The sequence below is a fragment of the Argiope bruennichi genome, chromosome X2 (assembly GCF_947563725.1).
Source record: "Argiope bruennichi chromosome X2, qqArgBrue1.1, whole genome shotgun sequence".
Classification (NCBI taxonomy): Eukaryota; Metazoa; Arthropoda; class Arachnida; order Araneae; family Araneidae; genus Argiope; species Argiope bruennichi.
Genome location: NC_079163.1, coordinates 126,370,718 through 126,391,054, shown reverse-complemented (window position 1 = coordinate 126,391,054; position 20,337 = coordinate 126,370,718). Strand labels below are relative to the sequence as shown.

At 28.4% G+C, this 20,337-nt stretch overlaps 1 protein-coding gene across 2 annotated transcripts; it reads right to left on the bottom strand.

The window, feature by feature from the left end:
- Positions 1-1,673: 1,673 nt before the first annotated feature.
- On the bottom strand, positions 1,674-19,924 carry LOC129960833 (zinc finger SWIM domain-containing protein 1-like). 2 transcript variants are annotated; one of them, XM_056074502.1, is made up of 3 exons: positions 19,846-19,924; positions 15,852-16,012; positions 1,674-3,448 (listed from the first exon to the last, which is right to left on the bottom strand). In XM_056074502.1, the coding sequence occupies exon 3, from the start codon at positions 3,346-3,348 to the stop codon at positions 1,834-1,836; it is 1,515 nt and encodes a 504-aa protein (XP_055930477.1). In that variant the 5' UTR covers positions 3,349-3,448; positions 15,852-16,012; positions 19,846-19,924; the 3' UTR covers positions 1,674-1,833. The 2 variants fall into 2 exon arrangements, with proteins under 2 accessions (XP_055930477.1, XP_055930476.1); XM_056074501.1 differs by lacking the exons at positions 15,852-16,012; positions 19,846-19,924 and adding an exon at positions 6,713-6,999.
- Between the last annotated feature and the right edge of the window lie 413 nt (positions 19,925-20,337).

The following is a 20,337-nucleotide window of genomic DNA, read 5'->3' as shown; positions in this document are numbered from 1 at the left end:
AGTGCGAATATCGACTGCTTTGCTTCAAAAAAAAATTAAATAAATAAAAATCTATTTTAGATACTTTAAATAAGATGAAATAAATTTCTGAAAAATTTGTTTCAGAATCATATGTATATATATTTCGTCTTCGAATTAATTGCTTTAAATTTTGTCTCTAAAAGCTAGTTGATGCAGATATTTCTTCAATAAAATTTACAGAAAAGAGAAATCTAAAAAAATTAAAAACTGAGTAGCTGGAGATATATTCCAGGAATTTGCCTATTGCTTGAAATGTCATCTATAAGATTTACAATATTAAATATTAAGTTTTTGCTCCACTTGGTTGGATACTTTAAAATCAAAAATCCATTAAAATTAAGAGGATTAATCCATTAAAATAAAAACTCCTTTACATATTTTACATTAAAAACATACAGAATAGTGTATATTTTTATGCAGTAAAATTCATTACCTCTTGTTCTACAATAATGTTCTGTGCACATCAGACTTCTGCTAATTCATTTAAAGCATAACAGGTTAATATAATGCAATGGATAAATATAAACTTATTCAAGATGCTTTATAATAAGTTCATGAATTTTACATTAAGCCTTAATAATCACGTTTCTGTTTACATATCAACCCAGATCAAAATTTTGCATTTAAACCATCAAATGACCACAGAATAATACAGCCTACACACTAAATACAATTAATGAATCCACAAGCATATATATATTTTACCAGAAATTATTAGCTTTAATTTATATTTATTAAAGTGAAACTGTGTTTATAATATAATTGAATAATAAGCACAACAATAGCAAAAACTATTGTAAATAATTGTATACCTTTTATACGTAAACAATTTATATTGTTAGTATAAATTGCTTACAATAAAAAATATTTCATTTAACATTTTAGCAAGAAAATATAATAAAGGATAAAATTTTTATTGTTATCATTGACAAGTAATGCATTACTGCATCATCAAAATGACAAAATATTTTAAATGATATGAAAATTTTTGATTTCCTAATTTTAAAAAAAAAAACACGCACACATAATATTAGTTGATTGAAAAGTTTTTTTTATTGTAGTTGAAAATGTTTTTAATTTTAAGCAATCGGATATATATCAAGCATAACACATCTTCTTCAAGCAAAATTTAACTAGAAAATGCTTTTGCTTCATTATTTATAATTGCATTCATTATTTTAATAATGAAAACTTTTCATATTAATGTAAATTCACAAAATTCAGATATGCAAGCAATTATCAGTTTTTACTCTCCACTAGTAAATATTCAACAAGTTAATTTACAAATAATCTGAAAATATAATGATGGCAGTAAATATAGAAAATCCATAAAACAAATAATTTTTACATATATTAATTTCATGGCACAAGATTTCAAACTGAATCAGCGAATAACTATTTGTCCATTCAATATATTCATAAAGTTACTAAAATACAAATAAAAATAATTATTAAAAAATAAACAAAAGCTCTTAAAGATGTAATAAATACAGTCACTGTTTTGCATTCTCCATTAAACTAATGCTTTTCAACTTTCTGAACAAAAATTATTAAAAAATAAAACAAGAATTTTACAACATTTGTAAAGTTTTAGCAATAAGTATCAACTGTACTTTAAATAAAATTAACTGAATTAATAAAAGTGGGGAAAAATCATAACTTTCATAAATAACAGGAAAGGTATAAAAAAAATCAACAACTGATAATAAATATAATCTATATAAATTACATTTTAATCTATCACTAAAATCCACATAAATAACATATTTTATAAGAAAAATACCAAGTGCCATGTTTACTACTTTTCTGCTCTCAAAAATTATTTGATATTTCAGGATCTAAAGAAAAATTAATATGATCATTATCAGAATCAAAAATATCGTGCAATGATATTCCATAAATTTCTTTCCAACAATCAAATGGTAAATCATCAAAAGTATTGGTATCTTGATCTGGGATGTCTTTTTGAATTTCTGATTCTTTCACACATACATTAATGCCATTATTAAGAGATTCAAAGAGATCGTTAACAATCTGCAAGCGTTCTTGAGAAACTGATTCTGGACAGTCTATGAGGAGGGGCCATAATTCTGAGCATAACTTAAAATACTTCCGATACCTCTTGCTTTCAATACTTTCAGCTTCTTTATTGTTTGAAACAAATATATTTTCTAAATCAAGGTACATATTTAGATAATTGGTTTTTATCCAACGATTCGAACTCAAAGCTTCTGTAAATAAAGGAAGGAAAAGACGTCTCCTTACAGCAAAAATATGGCAGCATGGTAATGACAATAACTGAAAAATATTACAAGAACAAACACTGGTTGTAACTATATTCTCTGAAGCACAAATATATTTGCCACAAGACAATTTATGAACATTTTTCACTTTAGATGACTCGTTGAATTGTTCATAAATTAATTCAGCAGCATAATGTGTGACATACTTACAATATGTTTGATAAAGAGCTTGCTGACTATATATAGATGATGTGTCAAAAGCTAATGTAAATGTTTCAAATTTCTCTTTTCTACTTGTGCCAAGAAAAGAGCATATTTTTTCAGCCACATTTTCAATAGCATCTTGAACATTAACCAGTGGTCTTATTTTCTTTCTGACACTAACTAAAAATGCATTGAATGATTTTAAGAATGTTTTGGAATTCAACTGAAGTCCCCACACCCAAGTATCTCTTTTTGAAAACCAAGCTTTCCGAAAATAGCTTGAAATAGATGGTGGCATTTGCTTCAGTTGTTTCATATTTTCAGAATAAGTAGATTCATCTACTGCAAAAACCATTTGTTCAAAGACATGTATAATTTTATTTATATCCTCTGGTGAAGTTTCACAATCTATAATTGCCAAATCCCTTTTTAGGGTTTTCATGGAATGAAAAAATGATACTAATACTTGTTTTTCAGGAAAAGCCATTTTAATAACTTCAAAAATTCCTTCTTCTTTATCACATATTACAAACTTTATCTTATGCCAAATTGGATTGTATTTTTTGAAAACGTCACATAACCATGGGAGGCCAGAATCAGATGCATCAATCAAGCCTATTGATACCACTTCACAACAACCATTTCCATCCATACTAATAAATAAATACAAATTTACATCCAGATCTGGTATTTCACATAAAAAATCAACACATAAATATTCTGGATAATATTTATAGAAGGTATTCATATAATTATCTTGTAGATAAAAACTATTGGTTTTTTTAATCTCATGCTTAACTTCATATTTAAAGTTGTGTTTTTCTAAAATATTAAGAATAGGTAATAAATTAGTACTTCCGACATCACTGTGTTCAGGCATCAAAGTTTGAACAGCATTTTCAAATAGATTCTTCTTTATAGTAAAGTTTTCTTTCTTGGACTTTTCATACTTCCTGCGTTTCAATGGAATTTTAGTCACTCTAAAAGAAAAAAAAACAATGAAATTAAACAGTGAATCTAACTTTAACTTTTTAGAATATTATATTTATAAACATAAAAGATGAAATGTAATTAAACCAGAAAAAATTTTATTCAGAAAAAGAAAAAAATAAAGAGTATAAAACTTTCCCAATGGTACTAATGTAAAAACATACAGAGAAATATAATGAATATCCGTATCAATTCTTAATATGAAAATATCATTTATATATGTTTTAAGAAGACATTTTATAACAAATGCATATATATTCTGATTATATTAACAACCACATATTATCAATATAAATTCAGAACCATGCTTGCTTCCTCGTATCCCCAATATCAAAATACAAAAGCCTCCTTAGGTTTATAAATAAAATTAACTGCCAAGTTACTATTAAAAAATTATATGAAAAAGAAATTAATCATAAATAAATCATAAAATAAAAGCAACAGAGCTAACAACAAAATTTTAAGAATAAGAAAAGCACATTCCTATATATTTTAATATAATATATATATATATATATATATATATATATATATATATATATATATATATATATATATATATATATATATATATATATATATATAATAATTAAATATATAATAAACATTAATATATATATATATATATTAATGTCACTTTTTTTCCTTGTATTGTTGCAAACTTCAACTCTTTGAAAAATTGTGTTCTTTGCTTACAATTTCAATCAGATAATTCATATTTTGAAGTCTTTCCCAGTGAAGTTCAATTCATCAACTACAATGAAATCATAAATCTTAAATGGTTCTAATTTTCTAAGCCAATGAATACAGGATAGCTCTTAAAAACAATATTTAGAATTAAAATAGTTAAATTTTCAAGGCAATCAAAAATCTTTCTCAAAGATTCCAACAAAAAACTCTATTACATGAACATTTTACAACAAGCAAAAAAAATTTAATTACGTCAGATAATTGAACATTTTTTCATTAAGTTTTGAAAAAAGAAATATAAAGCAAAACTGAAAGAATAACAGAATTGTTGTTTTCTTGCATAGTGTTATTTTATGCATAAAATAAAATTGAGTCTTATTTCTCAGCTCAGCAGCTAGTCGAGCAAAAAAAACTCAATTCAGAATGTATGACACAGTAACTTTGCAGGTGTTTATTTTAGGTTTTAAAAATAAAATTTTAGGTTTTTAAATTAAATAAAAGTGACTCAAATAAAGTTTCTAAAATTTGTATAATAACCTAATATTTCTCAATTCTTAATATGAAACTTTTATAAACCAGATTATATATCTTTATTCAAATAATCAGCATTTTTTATAGTAAAAGAAAAAATTAGCAGTAAATTAATGAATAATTAATATATATTAAATAACTACACATTAAAACCCTAATTATCAAGAAGCTATAAAAATATTTGTTCTGTGAATTTGTAATACTTAATATACAGATATATTTTTGAGCAAGAATAAGAAAAAACAATATTAAAATAAATTATAGCATAGATAAATGAAAAAATATTTAAAAAATAGGCAGTTACTTTATAAATGAATTTTTCATTGGACATTATTCATTTTGGACAATATCCTAGATAGTTAATTCGCAATATATTTAATTTAAAAGAAATAATAAGAATGAAAGGACCTTTAAAATTTTCTCTCTCTTTCTCTCTACGAAACCTTTTTTACACAGGATAAAAAGCTTCACAACCTCTTTCATTTCAAAGCTTGTTGCAATCCAAAATTTGGAAATGAGAAAATGAATTTAATAATTATAAATTAAAAGATTATGAGATCAAATAACTATTTTTAATAAAATTATTTCCATCAAATTGATCAGCTTTCTATCGCAGCAAATATATAGTAAAGAAAGGATGAAAGTCCCCAGAACTCTATTTGTATTCTATAAAATTACAAACAGGATTGCCATCCAAGTTCATAACATCAGTTTTACATTTGTTTAAGATTGAATTTTATATATTATAATTATTACATAAAAATATATAAGAAACTATACTATCTGATGATCTTTAACTACTGGTTAACATAATGCTCGTTCAATGAAAGAAATTCATTAGCTCTGTATCATTAAATAAAAATCTGTATGATGACAAAATAAATTTTCTTATTTATTAAGAAAGTTTAAACTTTCTTAATAAATCTTCTTTAAACTTAGGGTTTAAACTTTTAGTAATTAAGAAAGTTTTCTAACTTTTTAGTTAAAAAAATAGGTTTAAAAGAATAAATTTAAAACATGGGAAATAAAACCTGGTATATAAAACAGAATTTTTCTAATTATTGATTTTAAGTAGCCTTGATAAATTTCAACCTATGCATTAAACTTTTGCATCTCTATTCATAGTTCAGTTTTTTGCTTTTTATTATGTCAAATTTAAACTTAATACATATTTCAAAATTAAGCACCTGATTATTTCAATGAACAACATATCTTCAAACTTTACAATATAAAAAAATATTTCTCATACAGTGCGCACAACCTTTTTTTTTTACTTTGCAGATCAATCTCAAAACATTTAAATTTATTACACAAATGTGAAGAATCTTCTAAAAGAAAATATTTCTACTATACAAAATTGCTAGAATATAGATTTAAATACAAAAGATTATAAACATTTTACCCATATCATCAAAAATCATATTCATTAAAACATAATAATGAATTAAAAATACACTTTTGCAATGCATTCTAAATTTTACCTGAGTAACGTGTATGCAAAAACTTATTATATTTTATTCTATTATTTTCTAAGTCTATTCTATTGTTTTTTTAAGTCTCTAAATAATTTCAATTAGAAACCTCAAACTTATTATAAATCAAAAGATAACTGAAATGTAATATTTAATATAAACAAAGCAAATTCTCTACACTCTTGCGATTTTCGTCAAAGAATTATTTTAAGAAAAGCAGCATCATTGATTGACTCCTTGCATGCAGTCTATAACTGCATGCTTTCTAGCAAATTCAATACAAATAAACAATGTATTCAAAACTAAAACTTAATTAATCACTGAAATTCTTCATAAAAATTACTCTTTTCTAACGATACTTTTCTAAATTATTCAACATAAGCATTTATAGAAACTAATGATAGTAAAATAATTTTACAGAGCCAGATCTAACAATATTTCCAAAAATAGTTTTTTAACAAGTTGACATTAATAGGTGCAGTGTCGCTTTTATAATAAAAAAAAACTGTAGCATGTATGAATTATCTCTTTAATAAAATCCGTATAAAAATGTAGTTGTACCTAGCATTTACTCTTTTAACAATTATTTTTGGGGTCTTCTTGGATACAGTTTCCAATGATGAATCCGCATCATGTTGAACACACTCTTGCCCTACTACTTCCTCCATAAAATTACTTCTTTAGTTCAATTTGCGATTGAAGTCCACAACTGTCACATAACGTCAGACAATGTCATTCAAACACGTCTTCGGCCATTTGAAAAAATAAATGTATGATTCTCCACACAAAAAAACTGAAACTATGTCGCAAGTTCGCGGTACAAAAAACAAGCACAGAAACTAACGATCCTATTGGTTAATACACAGAAAAATTTTAATACCATATCCCGACAATGAGATCCTTACGAAAATTTGTGTAAAAATAGATAAAACTGAAAAATAATAATCTCAGTAAAATAATAACAAAACAGGTATTAGCAAGTAACTTTTTTTGTCAAAAATTAGTAAAACGTAATAAATTAAAATCAGGGTGTTTTTTTTAATTATGAAAAATTAATAAATTTCTTTCATTTTTTTTTTTTGGATTGGAAAGAAGAAAGTAAAATTATAAAGGGATTTAATTTATTAATGAATATCTTTAATAAAAGTAAGATTCCCTGTAGAAATGTGGAATTTCCTTGGACCGAGTGGCAACAATAGATTCTGTTTAAGGAAAAGGCGCGCACTTGAAAAATTCCATTCTTCATTTCAAAAAAAATTATTTGAACTCATAAAGATTTAATATAATACAGAAAATTATGCAAAAGGAGATGAAGAGGTCTAATGAATGATAGTATCAAACAAAATTTCGAAAGGGTGTCTCCATTGCCTCTGCTTTACGCATACTTGAAAAATTTGCTATATACTAATAAAGGGAGTTTAAGCTTTGATAGAATAATTTTACATTTTTCCTATTTAATCTCAGGCATATATAGTGACTTTAAAATAAGTTCATTCACTTCTTCTTTCGATTTCTTACAAACTCATCCACATTCTCTCTCTCTCTCTCTCTCTTTTCTTTTTTTTTTTTTTTTTTTTTAAATTGTATTCTTTCAGATTTCTGTGTAGGATCTCAGAGATAATTTTGCCTGATTATGAGAAAATGCTTTTTTAAATTAAAGTAAAGAGGAAAATAAACTATCAACACAAAGGTGGTAAAACGATTTTCAAGGATAATTTTTTATCATCTCATTTTTATCTCAGATACAATCTGAAACTGCTTATGAATTTCTGCAAAAGTGAAAGAAAAAAAATTTAAGCCACACCCAAAAATTTTGTTCCAAGGGTTTTTTTTTTTTCCTTCCGAAAGTACTTCTACAATAAAACCTTTACTTTAGGAACAGAAAAATATATTCATTGTCTTATAAAAATAGCGAAGAATAGGAAAAGGTTAATCATAAAATATGAAACTGGGTTTGTGGAAATAGAGTACTTCAAAATTTCTAAAATGAAACAAATGATGTTACTCGCAGTATTCTTAGAAAAAAACACAAGGTATTTTTAAGTAAAATTTACACTATTACTATCCTTATACCCTATAGGTATATATATAGGTATATATAGGGTATATATATGTATACCCTCAAAGTGTTATTTCATTTTCAGAAAGCGTTGATACATTTCTTAATAAATTTTAACATAAATAAACGAGTAATATATTAACAATCTGCAAGAAATGTGTTGGACTATAAGATCTTGGAAATTTTGGGACTTTAAATTTAATAAAGTACCGTTTTACAAAATTATCCTTTCAAAGATTTTTCTTTCGTATAGCACATTTGTGTTTAGTTGTTTATTTAAGTTAGATCCTGATGATCAAATATAAATCCACAAAATTGTAGCATAAGTAAAAAAAGATACAAAAGAAAGAAAGAAATCCCATTCTGTTGATGAAAACAAGGGTGAGGATACTATAATCCTAACTAATGAAAATAATATTTGTATTAACAGGTTTTGAATTTAAGAATGAGATGATGATCCTTTTGATCAAAAATTAAATGTAAAGAGAGGATGTTAAGGCACATTATATGAGTGCTGTTTTAAGGTTCAAAAGGCCACTTAGGAAATTTTTAATTTTTCAAATATTAGTTTTAAGTTAGGTTTTTCAAATATCTTCTTAATCACCTAATGCATTTATTTGAAACAATATAACTACTCTGAACTTCATAAATTAAAATACTAATATAAATACTAATGTAATACTAATACTAATGTAATACTAATACTAATGTAATATAGGATAGAGTAGGATTTATTTCTAAAGTAAAAAACAAATTAAAATAAATATAAATTTTATAAAAAGCAACCTTTCAGAACACACTTTTATCAGTGATCTAAAAATTAGAATTTTCTATTTTAATTATTTTGTGTTTTTTAATCCTCAATTTAAATTCTTTGTTATAAGCATACCCCTTTTTTTCTAAGATTCACATTAGCCCTAATAGCAAGGAATCTAAATTTAATTTAATTAATATATTAATTATTAATTAAATTCTGAAGGTATAAAAATAATGTATTTTAATCAAAAGTAGGCAAGTATACGGAATTTTAAAACTCCAGTTCATAAGGAAGTGAGTGTGTGAAAAATCGATTACAATATTCCATCTATAAAAAAATGAAAAAGTCCAGTTAAATAAACGTGTATAATACACTCATGTCCATAAATTAAGGATAATTACGCGGAAATCAAACTCTAAAATACATATATCACCCGTAAAATGACTACACGCATCTTCAAAAATCAGATACAAATTGCAGGAAACCACCAGATGACACCAATAGTACGTCACAATGACGAGAGTGTAAGAGAGTGATGTATAAGAAATACAGGCAAAGACGTAAAATTGTTCGCAATTGCTTTATAAGCCTTTCAGTGGAATAAACGCATAGTTATGACGCAAAGGACGCATTTGGATGATTTTTTACATGGTAGAATAATTGGCTGTCTGGAATGGGTAGAATTATCGGCCAGCTGAAAGTATCCGAGGAACTTGGAATCGCCCAGAATATCATCTCCAGGCTTTGGCAACGATTCCAAGATGATGGTAAACTTTATGTTACAACACAGGTCGTCTCCGAGTTACAACGCCGAATGAGGACCGGTATTTGGTAGTTACTGCCAAAAGAAACAGACCTGTCTCGTCAGCTCTCTTCAGCCACTGGTTTCAAGGCAGATCGTGTACAGACGCTTAGGGCAAATTGGTCTATATGCTAGTAGGCCTGTCAGATGGGTTCCACTTACTGCATCTCACTGTCGCCTGCGGTTAGCCCGGAGTAGAGGGCATGCATTGTGAACACCGCAACAGTGGGCTTGTGTGATGTTTTCCCACGAGTCCAGGTTTAGCTTGCAGTCTGATTCTCACCGGACATTCATATGGAGAGCGCCAGGTATCTGTTACCACCAAGAGAACGTCATTGGACAACACCGTTACGGTGGTGCAAGATTGCACGTTTGGGGAAGAATTATTCTGGATTCCAGAACTGACCTGCATGTTCAAATTGGAGCTATGACAGGCCAAATCTATCGGGACGTCATTATGGAACAATATGTACGTTTGTTTCGGGTCGCCATGGGCGCAGAATTCGAGTTTATGGATGACAACGCCCGCCTTCACCCTGCAAACATCGTAAACGAATACCTTCGATCGGAGGATATCACTCGTATGAACTGGCTAGCATTCTCACCGGACTTGAATCCAGTAAAGCATGTGTGAGACATGCTTGGCCGACGAGTTGCAGCTCGTCAACCACCTCCTACATGTCTACCGGAACTTCGGAGAGTATTGCTGGATGCATGGTGTAATATTCCCCAAGATCAGATCGATAATTTGATACTCATCATGCCTAGGCGTTGTACGGATTGTATTGAATCGTCTGGGAGACAAACTATGTATTAACTATCATATTGGTTTTTGTAAATAGTTTTTTTTTTTTTTTTTTTTTTTTGTAATTTGCTCCAGGGAGCAAAAAATCGCAATTTTTATTAATGATATTGAACATATAGCATCTTTTCTGCTCTTTACCTTTTTATTAATAAATAGGCTTTACAAATAAATCACATTTGTTTTGTTTCTGACTCTTTCTTTTCCTGAACTTGCATTATCCTTAATTTATGGACATGAGTGTAAAAAGAGACATCTCGTACGTATCTATTGTCTGTTGTCCCACTGTGTCGCATGAGTTAGTATCAGTCTTGATAAGTTGTTCTGTTTTGTTTTATACGCCTAACGGGACTTAGTGACTTCTGGAAGTTGAATCATTTATACAGTGGGTTGCAATTATAGAGTGGTCCGAAAAGCTAAAGGTCAGATTTCTGTAATGATTATTAACTACGATTAATACTGTGAAATATAATGCAGTAACTCTGTTACCATGCCTGCTAGATTTATGATGCCCCTGGAATCAAACAGTTCGGCAAAATATTACAAAATCAGCATTTGCAACGAGTTTACACTATAAGAGCACTTATCTGAGATACACTTTGCATCTACGAACCAAAAAAAAAAAAAAAAAAAAAGGTAAAAGTCACAGAGTAATGATAGATATACTGCGAAAACTTGAAATCAGTGTGAGTCTTTCGTTTATTAATTTTGAAGTAAGCTGAAAAAGAGTTATCAACGATTTGCAATCAAGATCATAGTGTTTGGTCAAAAAATAGCAGGCACTGCAATGTTTTTGCGTCTTGACAGCAACTATAGAAATCACAGTATATAAGCACTGGCATTTGTTCAAGAAATGCAATTCCGACAAGTTATACCGTCTATTTCAGAGCACACATTGTGCCACAAATGCAGCACATAGAATTATTCCATCTTTTTCTTTGGCGGCACCTCGGGTGATGAATAGGGGCCGGGCTACATCGATATTAGGCTCTAGGTAATTAAGGTGTTGTCTATTTATAAGAATTAAGCAAGTATTGTGTTAATTTTTATGCCCATGCCTAAATTAAGTAAGTATTGTGCTAATTTTTATGCTCCTACCTAAATTAACTTTTGAAAAGACTGAATATTCAGAAAACCGGACGAAAGAGAAAAGTATCAATCATTTGTAGAATGAAAGACCAATATTGGTTTTAATTTAATGTTTTAACTAATGAAAGACCAATTTAATGTTTTGGGGCTACAATATAGTGACCGATGTTGAGCAACTGGTACAAACTTACATTCAGTTAAAAATTCTGGACTATATCCCCTCCCAGATGACAACATTGCTCTATATATGAACTTTCTATGAAATGACGTTTTGATAATCGCATTTATCTATGAAGGAAACAAGTGTATAGTTTCATTGTATCAGATGTGCTCTTGACTGGTCCACAAAACTTGTATTTCATGTTTTACAACTCCCTTTATCAGCAAATTCATCTAAATTTGAATGGCCTCCAGAATATTTGCGACGTTATCAAATGCGCAATCGGAGGAATATTCCACATCCACAGATGTTTGGAAAAACCAGTTTGGTGGACGATAACAATTGTAGGCCTTCTCATCTAGCTTTATGATTACAAAAGGCTCCATAAAATCCAAACTCTTAAAAAATCTCATGGAGATATAACCAAGTAGTATTTCTATAAAATCTGATTTCAGAATGTGTGTTTGTTTTTCTCTTTTATGTATATTTTCACGACGTTTTTGTTTCACATTCATTCACAAAACAAAAATAAAAGGGGAAGTTAAGTTGCTTTTTTTTATATTTTACTTTTGTGACTTTCTGCTTTAGCCGAACTAAAAACTGCTAATTTATCAATACAATTCAAAAAATTTTGGAGCAGCCCTGTAATCACAAAGCAACCTTGATGATAAAGAAATCACAAACACTCACAAATATATAAACATAGAGAGAGAAAGAACGTCCTAAAGCAGCTTTGTGAAAATATTCTGCGTGGGTGAATGATAGAACTTGCATAAAATGAATATAAATTAAGTATAAAGAGGAATTACAGGCAATAACCCCCTAGTTCTACTAGTTAAAAGAAATTTGAACAAGGAAAACTTTGAATGCGATAAAAAATAAGATTTATTTGACATTAAAACAGCGTATATAGATCATATGTCGAAAATGGATGTAAACATACAGCAGCATGACAGGGATAGATAGGTTATATACCTCATGCTTTATTGCTGGAGGATGACACTGGCAATTGATTTAGATGCATTGAAATCCAGTACTGTTTTTTAATAATGTTTCTTAGACTAAAGTAAATGTAAAATTTGAAAATCACAACCCTTTCTATAACAAAAAACAGTATCAAACTCAATATGAAATCCCTCCATTAAATGTTATTTAAATCATTTATAAAAATACATATATAACTGAAAAATGTGTAAGTTCTATTAATTCATCATTGATACCATAAGGAATTATTTACAATGTACTCAAAACATTTCTTAAAAATGAAACTTGTGGAAGACAGGGACACTGAGAAATTTGACCAATGTATTCACTGAATCTGCATCTAATAAAACATTAGCACGTCTTGGGTGCCACGAATAGTGCAGCCCTACCCCAAAACTCTTCAACGACTACTTTCTAACTTGCAGCAGCAGGGCAGTAAATATTTCAAGAACTAGTTAGCATACAACTACAATACATGTTTGATGTCCCTTTTTTTTAAATCTCGGTTATTATTATTTTTAATCATATATATAAATAAAAAATAATGTAAAAGTAGTATCTGATTATCCACGTATTGTCGTGGATACTATTTAATGAACTGCTAGATTTTCAGGATGATGGGAAAATATACTTTCCACTTTAAAAGAAAGGAAAAAATGGAATTCCTCCATTGACCCTAAAGAAGATGTCGCCGCCTAATAATCTACTGAGATCGGAGATGTTAGCAAATGGTGATATTCATGCGCTGACGGTGTGTGAAACGGATGCTCTTGTTGGTGGTTGACAACGTACAGTAAAAAAACACTTATTAAACAATTTGATAAATTGCTTTTGCCCTGTCTTTTATTTTCCTTTTCACATTATTCTTTGTCATCAGCTCTTATAGGCCATTTTTGAACGTACATTCTTTGACAAAAAATAAATGCTTATTTGGTACCTTAGGCTACTCATTTGGGTAGCAGCCATGACTTTAGTACCCTTTGAAATTTGTCACATATTTTCCCAACATCTAGCATAGAATATAGGTTCATAGGATTTTACCACATACAGTTAGCAATAAAATTGTTGTGTAATTTAATTTCATTGAAAGAAATTTCAAAATCACATATGTTGAAAGATATGAGAAGCACTGTGATTTCTTTACAAACAGCGGAGTTATTCACTGTCGCATAATTTACATGCATTATAAGTTTTATGAATAATCATTAATTTACAACTTAATTAAGAAAGATTTTAAGAAAAATTCCAATAATCATTCATTTGTTACTTGTTTTGAGAATGTTAAGAAAGTAAAAAAGATGAATATCCCTTAATGATTTGCAATTAAAAGTATTATAAAGCATCAACCTAGAGAGTATGGTTCGCTTTAAGTGGATGAAATCAAATTACAGGTTGCGATTCCAAAAAGAGACTCACACATATAAATAATTTTTTTATCTTCGTAAGATCTTTGACATTCGTATCCAGTTCTATTATAGCGTAAAGCGGAAATATTCCAAAATATCTCAAGAATTATTAGCTCAATATCAATTTTTTGCATACCAATTCTTGACTGCAAAGAAAGATTGAAGTTGAAGAGGTATCCACCCAAATTTCGCTTCAGCCAAGGACATTGTAAATACTTACATTAACATTGTTAATACTTCTAGTTCTAGAATTTCGTTTCTAGAATAATGGATTTAATTTCTCAACATTTTTCGGCGAAGAGGATGCAGTGTTTTGTGTCATTCTACTGGAGAAGAGATGAATTTAAATATTTTAATAATAAACAGAATAAAAAGTACTGCATATCAAAGAGTGCATGGAAAAATTTATTTCTTAAAAAGACTTAGGAATAAATCATGCATGATTATATAATCTGAAATAGTTATTTCTGATTGAATCCTCTACAATTTAGAAGACAAATGCTTGAATTGGAGAATTTTTTTGATAAAACAGTATTCTACTTGAAAATGTGTTTTATTTTAATAAACAGAAGAAATTTTAATAAGCTGGATGTTTATCATTGGAAAATATACTTTCAGAATTATTATTTCAGATTTCAAGATTTTAGAGGCAACTGAAACCCAACAAAATACAGAAGAACTCTGTTCATTCGAAGCTGATAAAATTAAAACAAAATTCACTTTTGTAAGCATTCGAATTAAAGAAAACTAGAGACAAGGCTAAAAATGACAATAGCAAGAGAAAATGGCAATTTTTAGATTAAAAATAATAATCGATTAATTTCTAAAATGTTAATAATAATATTTTTCAGAGATAATACATAATTAATAAATAAGCTGTAAGCAATTCTAATCATTATAGTGAGAATAACTATAAATAAAACAACTGATATTTATTGAAAATATTATTTTTGAATTTTTTAATTTTAATGAAAAAGTACCATATAGCACGTTGAATGCAACAATTGTACAAAAAAAGTTTCAAAATAAATAATTACATTCAAAACTAGAATTTTAAAGATTTTTTTTAAAGTAAGAAATTTTATATTTTTTAGATCGAATACATAATACACCAATAAAATCCTGGATGAATTTAACACTTAAAAATTATTCACTTATTACACAAAGTACGGATTATTTAACTAATGGAAATCAATTCAAAATTTTTGAAAAAGTATGAATTTTTATTTTTGACTTCGAATTAACCATAATAAATTTAAATTATAGACAACAATTTATCATCATGTTAATTGGAAATTCAAGAGAACAACAACAAAAAAAAAACTCAAATAATCAATAAATTCACATTAATAACGTTTGAATTATTAAATATACATTGTTTTATCAAACATCTGATATTTGCACGTTATTTAAAAACACTTTACTCAATTAAAAGTTTTTAATAACAGTCTACTGTCTAAAAAATGAGCATCTATTTTACAATTCTTTGCATAGTATATAACAAGAAATATGTTTTTTTTTTAATTTATTGAGAATAGTTTATTTTATCTATATTAGATTTAAAAAAAAAGAGTTGCAGAATCAAATGATTTAAAGTGATAGTATCTTCCCAAAAATATTTTTTTAAACCACAAAGCTTACTTGTAAAATAATCCATTGGAGCTGATGTTTCATGAAAATCCCCAATGTGATTTTCATACACTTGTTTTCACATCCAGATTTATCTGTTCCGTAGATTGACAGATTTTTTCATTGTCAAAATTCTCAATAGATACTTGAACAGGATTTCCGTCCAACCTATGCTTCAGAATTAATGAAGACATTAAATGATAATATAAATATAGATAAGAAATATAACAATTTAACTAAAAATAACAATTACTGAATGTACAAGTGTCTTCAAGATATTATGAAAACACTGAGGTTCTTTGAAAAATATTTGTTAGTAACAATCTTATATTTTAAGTAACCAAATATATCGTCTCTAGAATCTCTTTTCCAGTCAGAATTTGAGAATTTAAATTTACTCTCTAAAATGTGTTATATGTGCTTGATTCAAATAAAAGTTACAAAACATCTCTTACTATTAAACACTGGGAATCAGCCCAGAAAGAAATCAGGAATCAGTGACAATTTTTCATCTTGGCTGCTAATTTCAGCACAGAAACGCAATCACAGTAACAGAAATAACAACATAATAACCGCCAATAACATAATATGGAAATATGATATGGATAACAGGAAATGAAAGAAGATCCGGATAATAATAAGATACTGTAAAATTTTTGATTTTAAAAGTAATGGAATACTTGAAAAGTTTCATTCCACCTGGAAGTGTGAGTGAAATCTGAGAATATAGCACAAAACTCCGACCTTCAGAGTCTTCCTAATATTTCAGAGACTAGAGATTTATAACATTTTCCTGTTCTGATATAGAAAATAATATGTATTGCTTTAATATTATTAAACTGTATATTATTAGCTTTTAGGTGCTTTTTCAATTCTATTAAATCAATGATATTTCAGTAAAACACTCAACCGCCTTTTTAGAAATTATTCTTAGCACTTTGCGAAGTTTTGATAAGTCCTTTGCTTTTACCTAATATTTTCTGGACATTAGCAATACTTGACAGCAATAATAAATAGCAGAATATTGATGCCTGTCTCTAAATACAGACCAAAAATCTTAAATTTCACTTTCCCAAATGGCTATACCGAAAACTTTACATAAATTCCAGAAACAACCGTGAGATTAGAAAACATTTATTCTCTTCTTATTCTAATAATATTCGGTTCGAGTCAGTAGAGTTTTTTTCTTATGTTCCTGTATTATGGATAAAGATAGTTTGTAGGAATGAAACCGAAACAAAATTTCTGCAAACGTAAAGCCTTTTAATATGAAAAAGTACAGAATTCGATAAAATAAGTAAATGATATGGATCAAAAGGGAAAACTTGTCTAGTGTATAAAAACTAATAGTAAATGGTTTGTATTAAGGTCCATAAGCTATATTTTTATCATATGCTTCTACACAATCATTACAACATTTGGTCATACTAAGCATCAAATTATTTAACTCGTCCAGATATAGGCCATTCTGCTCTTGAATCAATGCCTGAAATGCTCCAGAATAGCCAAAGAGATGAAATATGTGCTGCTATTCGTCACTTAAAGATCTCACAAGCATGTTCGTTCGGGTTCAAACTGGGAGAGAAAATCTATGATTCCAAATATATCATATCCTTTCCAAAGCATTCGTTCATTATTATTGCAAGCTGAGCATTGAAGCTTTCATCCACAATAATAAATCCTGCTCCCATTATATATCTATACAGACTAAACTATTGTTGCAGGATAATACTCTGCAACAATGATAAATAAAAGATTGCTGTATTTACGTGTTGAACATGAAGAACTGTTCGCGAACCCAGATTATAGATATTACGAACCCTTGACATTTTAAGAATGGTGTTTAGTATTTTTTTGATGCAACAGGTCCCTGATGTTTTCCATATGAAAATACAGTGCTAGCAAAATTTCAGAGTTCTCAATAAAAAACACACGGGCCTACTGTGCTGCTGTTCAGTTGACATGCTTTCTGCAACGGGCTATTAGGCACCAGCAATTAACAACCTTGAGTGGAACACATCTGACAGATCTACAGAAACATTGGTCATACTCCTCCAACTTTCTTATAATGGTATACTTCAAATTGTACAAATTGATACGGAGAGCTTAAGGAATAATCTATTCATATTACTCTATGCATTTCTTTTGGTAGTTGATTCCAAATATTAATCATCTTGAATTGTTGCAACTTATGGAATCGATCTATCTTGAAACGTCTCCTTATGTTTCCATCTTCTTGGACTATCTTTCATAGCATAGATATGACACTCAGAATGATTTCTTCTTATTGGGGTACTTCCATATTCTCATGACTATATTCTAACAGAATGATGATTTCGCCAAGTAAAAAAAAATACAGTTGCTTAGGAAAATCCCAGAATTGCATGCCATTTAGGAACTATACATTCCTTCACATTCCATTTTTCCATTCCAAGGATTGTTTTTTTTTTCACGTTCCCCTTTTAGCATTATTTGGTGGCTTACTTCAGCTTTAGAAATGCAAGCATGTTATTCCAGATGAGATTTGTAATTTATTTCATCAGAAATTTTGGCTCTAGTGCACTGTTTTTCTGTGATTCCCAAGTACTCTCATTTTGTGAGAATGAATGTAAGTTATTATTAATCAGTAGTGTTACAAAAGATTCCTATAATTTTTTCAATTTTCAAGATATTTCATACTATCACTGAGATGTACCTCTATGTGAGAAAATGTAAAATTATTTCTAGTTTTACAAATTTTTTTGGCACTGTTTCAATTCTGTTTGGATCAGCATCCATTTCAGTCATTTACATGGTATATTCAATCATGTACATTCTATCATGGCACGTTGTATCATGCGCAAATGCAAACTATTTTTAATGCACTATTTATTTGAGGGTAATATGTAAGCGTTTTAATAAAGAAATGAAATTCAATCATCGCATTGTGAAATCGCACTTGGAAGCAGCATAAATTTTTCAATAGCGTTTTGAGAGAAAAATATGATGCCCTATTCTTTAACTATAATAAGAGCTTTGTTCTGTTTCCCTTTCTGTTTTTTTTTCACAGAAAAGACATTTAACAGATTAAAAAATAAATCGAATAAATTATTCTTTGTTTCCTTTATTTCTTTAATTCAAATTTCAGTACTCATTTCTTCAAGATGAAACTTTTTATTAGAGTAATGCAATATGACATTTAAAGAATTCTTGATTGCATAATGTGCACAATTGCAAATAAATTTAGATTGTATATAGATTCATGAATCATAAAGAATCTTTTGATTATAATTTTTCGTCTTAAACACAATGATTTCTACATAGATTTAAACGGAATTCTCGATATCAGTTCCTAGGGATCGGCACTGTCTTGAACATACACATATCTATAACAAGTTCTCTCACTTTATCTTTTGGGTTATTAATAAAGTCCACATTTTTTCCTCATCAAAGGTAAATTTCATTTTATTTCATCAAAATGATTTCACTGCTTAGAAGATCATAAAAATATATAGGGTTGATTATAAAATCACTAAAGATATCCCACATGGACTACTTTTATTTAACTATATACCTTACTGTGCTAAGGATCAACAACTCTAGATTATAAATTCAGTACATTTTTAAGGGATTAGTTTTCATACTTTTTCCGTATTCTTTACCGTAAAGAGAAATTATCTCTCTAACATACTTGGTACAATTGCAGTCACTGCGGCTATAATTAAGTTTTTACTTGCTCAATGCATTGGATCCTGACAAAATACATTTTAGGATTCACAAGATCCTAAAATGTATTTTGTCCCAGATCATAAATCCCAGACCAAAATCATAGATCATAAATCGAACGAAATCAATTTATTAAGCATAGAGCTCAAAGTCTCGGTGATCAATCCATCTCTCGCTATATCTGCATTATATTTACTTTTTAACCTACAGACAATTTGACTTTGGAAGTTATGTTTTTTCAAGGGTTTTCCTAACTACATAATAACGCTATTTTTAATAGAAAACAAAGTTCAATACTTACTCATCTTTAAAAAATAGGTGTGCTACCCATGATTGCGTCTTGTAAATTTTCGACGTTACAGACGACATGACACAACGTTCTTTGTCTTTAATATCACCAATTCTCTTGATTATGATAGTCAGCCCTAATGGTTTTTCCTATAAAAGGGTTGAATCATTCTGCACTGACAGTTCTGTTCTGAGTATTCAGATAGATTCTCTATTAAATGTATTAAATGAATGAACATTAAACCACAATGTGTAGAGACCTTATTATAATCCTGTATTGAGTTGAGTTATAAATATATTTTAATTTTTCATGTTATTTTTTAATTCCTTTCATCATTTGACAAAGAAATTGCTTAAATCTCCTTTCACTTTTTTTTTTTTATTATTATTAAAGTGCGAACATCAGCAGCGAGTAGTACATTGAGCTACTGGTTCTTCCTCAGATATAACACAAGTGTTTCAAGTCCTTTTGACGTAGAAAATGGTGACGAAAATGCTGAGTTTT

What these genes read in the sequence shown, in the direction of transcription:
- LOC129960833 (XM_056074501.1), bottom strand. Translation starts at nt 6,819, where the DNA reads ATGGAGGAAGTAGTAGGGCAAGAGTGTGTTCAACATGATGCGGATTCA. An exon ending in GTTAAAAGAGTAAATGCTAG is followed by an intron (nt 3,449 to 6,712) that starts GTACAACTACAT and finishes TTTTTCTTTTAG; the next exon opens with AGTGACTAAAATTCCATTGA.